General features: G+C 58.5%; 2 protein-coding genes across 3 annotated transcripts; one reads left to right on the plus strand and one right to left on the minus strand.

Moving 5' to 3' along the window:
• Window positions 1–477: 477 nt before the first annotated feature.
• Window positions 478–1,514, plus strand: SPATA25 (spermatogenesis associated 25). The gene is made up of 2 exons (XM_075563921.1): window positions 478–532; window positions 886–1,514. Exons 1-2 carry the CDS (start codon window positions 478–480, stop codon window positions 1,512–1,514), a joined length of 684 nt encoding a protein of 227 aa, XP_075420036.1.
• A 609-nt stretch (window positions 1,515–2,123) lies between these two features.
• ZSWIM1 (zinc finger SWIM-type containing 1) lies at window positions 2,124–5,073 on the minus strand. Of its 2 annotated transcripts, none has more exons than XM_075527758.1 (2): window positions 5,019–5,073; window positions 2,124–3,878 (listed from the first exon to the last, which is right to left on the minus strand). In XM_075527758.1, exon 2 carries the CDS (start codon window positions 3,757–3,759, stop codon window positions 2,368–2,370), a length of 1,392 nt encoding a protein of 463 aa, XP_075383873.1. In that variant the 5' UTR covers window positions 3,760–3,878; window positions 5,019–5,073; the 3' UTR covers window positions 2,124–2,367. The 2 variants fall into 2 exon arrangements, with proteins under 2 accessions (XP_075383873.1, XP_075383872.1); XM_075527757.1 differs by having other exon boundaries at window positions 4,859–5,051.
• Window positions 5,074–6,603: the final 1,530 nt, after the last annotated feature.

Consider the following 6,603-nt stretch of genomic DNA (forward strand, 5'->3'; position numbering starts at 1 on the left):
AGATATTCCAATGTGCAGGCTAGGGGGAGACCCAGTGCCTGGGACAAATGTTTCATTTTCCAGCTGGTAAAAACGTGGCAGACAATCACACCGCCACGCAGGGAATGGACTGCACGCAGTCCTCTCCCACCGCAGGGCACCACGCCCAGGCTCTTTCCCGCGTGACTCTGCTTGTGTCCTTCCACACCGATGACCTCGCCTGAGCCCCACAAGGCTGGTGAGGTCATGCGTCACACTTCGAAGATGAGGGCATCCAAGTGACTTGCCCCAAGGTAAGGCACGACCGTAGGCCCAGGTCCAGTGCTCTTTTGAGTCCCCTCCCATTGTCATAGTTGGGTTTTAGAATGATTCAGTCAGTGCTGTGAGGTAGATTCCGGTGTAAAGAGGAGGGACTATGAGGTGAAGTTCTAGAAGGGTAGAGAGGGTAGGACAAGAGATCGGTGACTGTGTCCTCACAACCAGGGCCCTGGGGTGGCCATGTCCTACTTTATGTCTCCACAAACGCATCTGGGTCTTCTGCCTTCTGGCCAAGGTGAGCGTGGGGATCCCAGGACTGGAGGGAACCCACCTCCCTGCTTAGCTCCCTGACATAGCTCTCCGCCTCTATGGAGAGGAGGAGGGCTCTGTTGAGTCTCGGGGCTGGGCCTGGGGCCATCCCCCAAATCCTTGCTAGTGACTGCCCACCTCCAAACACCTCCCTACTGCTTACTGAGTGTCCAGCACTGGGGATAGGGATGCCACCTGACCTGGACCTCAAGGCAGCTGAAGCCTCTTGAACTAGTTCTAATGGCTTCTGCTCCTAGTGTCCCACCCCTAAGCCCTGTCCCTCAGGGCCTCCCTTCGGGAGACCAAGAATAACCCTCCATCTCATTGGTCTTTCTTTAGGTGGGGCTGCCTCTCCAGGCTCCTCCCTTGGTGTCTACAGCCCTACAGAGCCAGCGGTGGTGGCCCCTGGTGGGCTAGGCCCACTGAGCCAGCAAGTTGAGCAGCGGGCACCTGCTGCCCAAGCCTGGGGCCCAGCCTTGGCTGTACCAGAAGCCAGGAACTGTCCTGGGCGTGCTAGCTGGGAGCCACTGTGGCAGAAGGACTACGGCCGATACTGCCCCAAAGTCCCTCCTGGGAGGCGGCCAGAGAGCATGGGCTGGGAGGATGGTCGCTCCAGAGGCCAAGTGCCCCAGCTGGGTGGCCTCAGCCAGCCCAGGCCCCTGCTGCTGTGCGGGCTGTCACCAGGGGTCCTGCAGGTGGCTCCGGAGGCAGGGGGGCAGGAGGTCAGCTCTCAGCCCATCTGCATCCTAACCTTGGCCATGATGATTGCTGGCATCCCCACCGTGCCTGTCCCAGGCCTTCGGGAAGAGGACCTGATCCGGGCAGCACAGGCCTTCATGACAGCCCATCCAGAGCCAGAGGGAGCTGTGGGTGGGGTGCGGTGGGAGCAGGCATTCCCCCATTCGCCCTCCACGCAACTCCCCATAGTGAGAGCCAGGCGGGGCCCACCCCCGGGTTCCTGCTTGTAGCCGGATGAAATAGCACCACACACGCAGGGTGGCTTCTCTGTATGGTGTTGTTTTTCTGTTTTTTGGTGGGGGTGGGGTGGCGTACAGGGGTGGTTTGAGCCACTTCTGACCAACCCGTCCCTCCTGAGGGCCCCAAGCCCTAGCCCAGGCTAGGAGCCGGGGTTCCTCAGGGTCCCTATGAGTGAAGTCCTTGGGGGTCTAGGCGGCCTGCCAGGGAGCCTTTTAACATCATTTGGGAGAAGCAATCAAAATACCTTACATGAAAGCCCACTCAGCTTCTTGAGGGAGGATGATGGGCCCACAGGCAAGGGGGACCAATGTGCAGCAGGTCCAGGACACATGCACTGTCCTTTGAGGCCCACAGCCCTGTCGGGAGCTTCGAGGCTGACAGAATGAGGCAGCTCGTAAAGGCTTCACCAGGAGTCAGAAAGCCAGGCAGGGCAGGAGGGACAGACTCCCGAGTCTGCAGTGTCTTCTCTCCAAGATCTACCCTAAATGCTCCCCACCCCTGCCCCCAGACACACACACACACACACACACACACACACACACACACACACACACACAAAACCAATACCCCTATGAAGCACCAAAGCTGGAAGGGCATCAGCCAACTTTAATCAGTCCCAGGTGGGGGTGGGGATCTTCTCGGGTGAAGTCTTATAGGCCTGCTCCCTCTGGGGAGATGGATCAGGTGAGTCACCTCTGGGTAGGGAAGTAGCGAGGACCCTCAGCATCCTCTCTTCAGTGCAGCTGGCTCTGGGGAGGGCCCGTTTTACCTTCTGAAAGGGATGGCTCATGGGCACCCTGAGGGGCGTGAGAGTGGAGAGGGAAACGTGGCTGCCTTGGGTGCTCAGAGCTGGACCTGCTCATAGGGACCGATCCAGTTGTCAGCAAGCTCCCGCAGGGTGCTGTAGCGCCGTTCAAACTCCTCCTGGCTGCAGTGCTGCAGCAGCCGGCCCACCTCCCCGGAGAGGAGGGCAACCACCAGGTGCTTCTCCAGCGGCTCGCTCCATTGGCTGCCCAGGATGCCTTCGAGACCCGCAGTGGGGCCTGCCTCCCAGGAAGCCGGCAGGGCGTCGGACTGCAGCACCTGGTGGTGGGCACCGAGGACAGCCAGGATGTGCCGGCAGGGCAGGCGGAAGGTCTGGTGGAAGTAGCAGCTGCAGCTGGCCGGGGGCTGGGGCTGCACCCGGTGGGTGTCCTCTAGGATCTGTACATTCACCTTCTCGGAGCCAGAGCCGATGAGGTGCACAGACTTCTGGACGACGGCATACTCGCCCAGGCAGAGCTGGGCTGCCGGCTCCGTGCAGATGGCGTTGAGGGAGTACTGGATGCGGGATTCCACCAGCTGTGCCCCAGTGGGGGAGCTCATGGGGCCAGGGTCCAAGAGGACAGTGCCATTCTGGGGGCTCAGCCCCGGGCTGCTGCTGGCCCTGTCGCCAGAGTTCTGCTGCAGATACTGCAGCAGGGCGGAGATGCCTTGTTCCACATGCAGCAGGGTGCCGTACAATTGGCTGAGGGTGCGGGCAGTGACCTCCAGGCCCTGGAAGTAGAGGCTGCTCTGGGCGCGGCTCCGCCAACGGTGGGCCAGCCAGATGCGGTCGCTGAGCAGCCAGTGCAACTGGAGCCCGGGCAGCTGGGCCGGCGGGACGCAGATGCTCAGGATGGTGTGCAGCTTCTTCAGGTTGTTGGCCGTGGCGGAGCACAGGGTGCTCTGCAGGCTGCTCAGGAGCAGCCTCTTGAGAGAGCACTCCAGGGACAGCTGGTAGAACTGGCCCTGAAGGAACTTCCCAATGTGGAAGGCGGAGAGCAGGACCTCCGCAGCTGGGAACTCCATGGCCAGGGTGGGCAGCGGGAGGAACTGGGGGTCCACCAGGATGGTGCAGACGCTCTCCCATGCAGAGTTAAACTTCTTGAACACCTGGAACATCTGGGCCAGGCCTTCAGCATCCTCATGGGCGGGGATGGCGAAGTAGACGGCCCGGGCAAGGGGATCCTCCAGCGGCACCCGAGGCCCATCCACCAAGAAGGTATACAGCACTTTGCCCGTTGGGTGATGGGTCCGATGGATAAATAGGATCTCCGGGTACTGGGCAAAGACCCCATGCATGGAGCTGCTCTGGTAGTTGAAGGTCTCTACCTGAGCAGTCTTGCTCAGCTGGTTCAGCAGCGTGGCAGGGTTTTCGTCCATCAGGGGGAGCTCATTCAGCATAATCAGGGCCATGGGGGTGGTGGGAGACATCTATCTGATGAGACCCAAACACTCCCCACCCCGGAGGCTGCTGTGGACGGGAGCCTTAGTCTCCAAGCTCCATCTGAGCTTAGGCCAGAGGCTGGGTGTTGTGATCCAAAGGCGGGTCTCTAGAAAGGAAAGGAGGTTGAAGGAAATCAGTGGGGATCTGGCGGTTCAAAGATTCATCCAGTCAACATTTAAGAACAAGACGTTGGACTGCGAACTAGGGGGTGGGGGGATGGCAGGCAGTTCGAAACCACCAGCAGCTCCTCGGGAGGAAGACTGGGCTTTCTGCTCCAGTCAAGAGTGACAGTCTCGGAAACTGAGGGGTGGTTGAGTTGTGCTCCGGGTACGGGACGCAGTGTCAGGTTAGCAAGGGGAGGGAAAATTTCAAAGTCAGTCAGACGAGGCAAAGGGGAGCGAGGGCTGCGTTAGCTAAGGTGCTCAGGAAAGGCGGTGACATGGCCGTGAGGCTACATGATCAGCCATGCCTGGAGCTGCTCATGATGTCTTTAAGGTCTAAGCAGCACGTTAGATGTAAGACAATGGCCTCCGCCCTGTTGTTTGGGCCTGACACATATACAACACTTAAACTCACTGCCGTGGGTGGTTTCTGACTCAGTGACCCCCTGGAGCGGCACAGGATTGCTCCCGAGTTTCTGAGACTGTAACGCACGCAGAAACTGGCGTAGAAAGCCTTGTCTGTCTCCCTCAGAGCGGATGGCGGTTTCCAACCGCTGATTTTGTGCTTAGGGTCCCAACACAGCCACTGCACCACCCGGGCACTCGGTATAGACAAGAAGCGATCACGGGCAAGTGCGTGACCCTCCCCGGGCGTCAGTCCTGTCCACTGTACAACGGGGCTGACGTGCCCACAGGCTGCCTTATCACATCTCCGACCTCTCTTCACTGCAATGCTCCATCCAAATGTTTCCTGCAATAGGCTGCAAACTGGGGCACTGTGCCCATTCTACAGACGAGAGAAACTGAGGCTCTGAAAGGTTAAAGGACGTCCTCATTCTCTGAGCGGGGATTCTGGGCTCGGAGGCAGCTCTACTCAGAGGCTAGGTTCCAAGGCGCAGGGAAGGGGTGGCCTTTGACCTCTCACCTCTGCCCCGGATGGGGGGGGATAAGGACGTTTGGCGTTCCAATTCGCGGTCAGGTCGGTGCCGGCGGCGCCAATCTTCCACCCCCGTGGGAGCTGTGTCCCGTCTGACCCCGGCGATCCGTTGCCTCGCACCTCCACCTTTCCCCCAAACATCACTCACCTACAGCCAGGTTCCGTCGCCATTGCTCCCAATTTGACCCTGCCCCGGCTCTGACCGACCAACCAGAGCCCCAGCTGCGCGGTGACTCCGACCAATGACCTGAGGGATGCGCCTTTGGGCGTCGGGGCCGCCGGCCAATAGCTGCTCGGCGCCTCGTGGGCGGGGCTGTCACCAGGGTTACGGGGGAGGTCCGCCTGGGCGGCGGCGGAGCCCCGAGGGCACGTGCATCCCGAGGCAGTGCGCCCTGAGGATCTGGATCTGGATCTGGACCCTCCCCCGGGCAAGCGGCCGGAAGTGAAGATCGAGAACCACGTTTTACGGATCTTTAAGACTCAGACACCAGAGCCTCACGGAGGTTAGCGATGGAGCCTCGCTAGTTCCACGTTGTCTTCCACCTTGGCTTAAAAGGTCTCATATCCTGCACCTTCCTTAATGCTCGGGGTCCTTCCCCCTCAAAGGGCAGGGCACCCCAGAGCCCTAGAAAGACAGCCCTCACTCATCTGTCAGTTTGTCCTACAGTGTTGGTCAGGGCGTTGCTGTGATAACTCGGCGCTATGCCAGTGATATTTCCAATACCAGCAGGCTCACCCGAGGTGAACTGGTTTCGGCTGAGACCAAGAGCAGGGTGGGAAGGGAGACCCTACAGGACACGGTAGAACGCTGGCCCTGTGGATGGAGAGGCCAGAGGTGTCCAGCTGTGACCTTGGGGTGAGCACCCCAGTCCATAACCCACTATGCCATTAGGGCTCCCTGTGGGCGTGTGTCTTTTGAGTCAGAACTGACTCCAAAGCAGCTCGTTTTGAGTTGAAAGGAACCGGTGGTCGTGGTGTCCAGCAATCCCGTCCATAGTGGTGTGGCGGCAGCTTGTTCAAGACAAGTTGGAATTACTGCAAGAACAAAGACTGGACTGCCCTTGTATCCCCGATTCACCCCTTGTTTGTGGTTAGCCTAGCTCACTCCAGCGTCTGTGGAATTTTCTAACTTGCTGCATTGCCCAGGGACAAGCAAAATGTTTCATGAATCAGATAATGTCGAGAGAGAACTCATCCCAAGGAAAGTTAATTCCTGCTGTTTGGTTATCAACAGAGATCTCCTGGGAGTAGCTGAACATCTGTATGTGACTCCCTGGGCATGTGAATTGCAAAGTAAAAAGTACAATACTGTTTCCTGATTTCAAATGGGCCATCAAGAGAGCCAGCCTGGTTTCAGTCCCTCCCCTCCCACACCTTCCCATACATTTTCTTTTTCTAACTTGAAGTTGGTGTGAATTGGAGTTGCTGCTTCAGGGCACAAACCCCTATCAGAGGTAAAGTCATAGCAACTCAGTTTCTTGAAGTTGTCAGTCAGCCTTTCCAACAATCTTGGGAAGCTGGCCGGCTCCCGGGGCTTGTTGCGGGCTAGTGAGTGGGCTCCGTTCCGACTCATCACTACAATATGTACAATATTGTATAAATGTACAGTAGACCAAAACACTGCCACTCAGTCCCTCGCTATCTGTGCTAGTGTTGTTAGAGCCCATTGTTACCGCCACTGTGTCAATCCATCAAGAGGATCTTCCCCTACCAAGGAGCCTGCAGGCACAGGG

The sequence above is a fragment of the Tenrec ecaudatus genome, chromosome 12 (genome assembly GCF_050624435.1).
Source record: "Tenrec ecaudatus isolate mTenEca1 chromosome 12, mTenEca1.hap1, whole genome shotgun sequence".
Taxonomy (NCBI): Eukaryota; Metazoa; Chordata; class Mammalia; order Afrosoricida; family Tenrecidae; genus Tenrec; species Tenrec ecaudatus.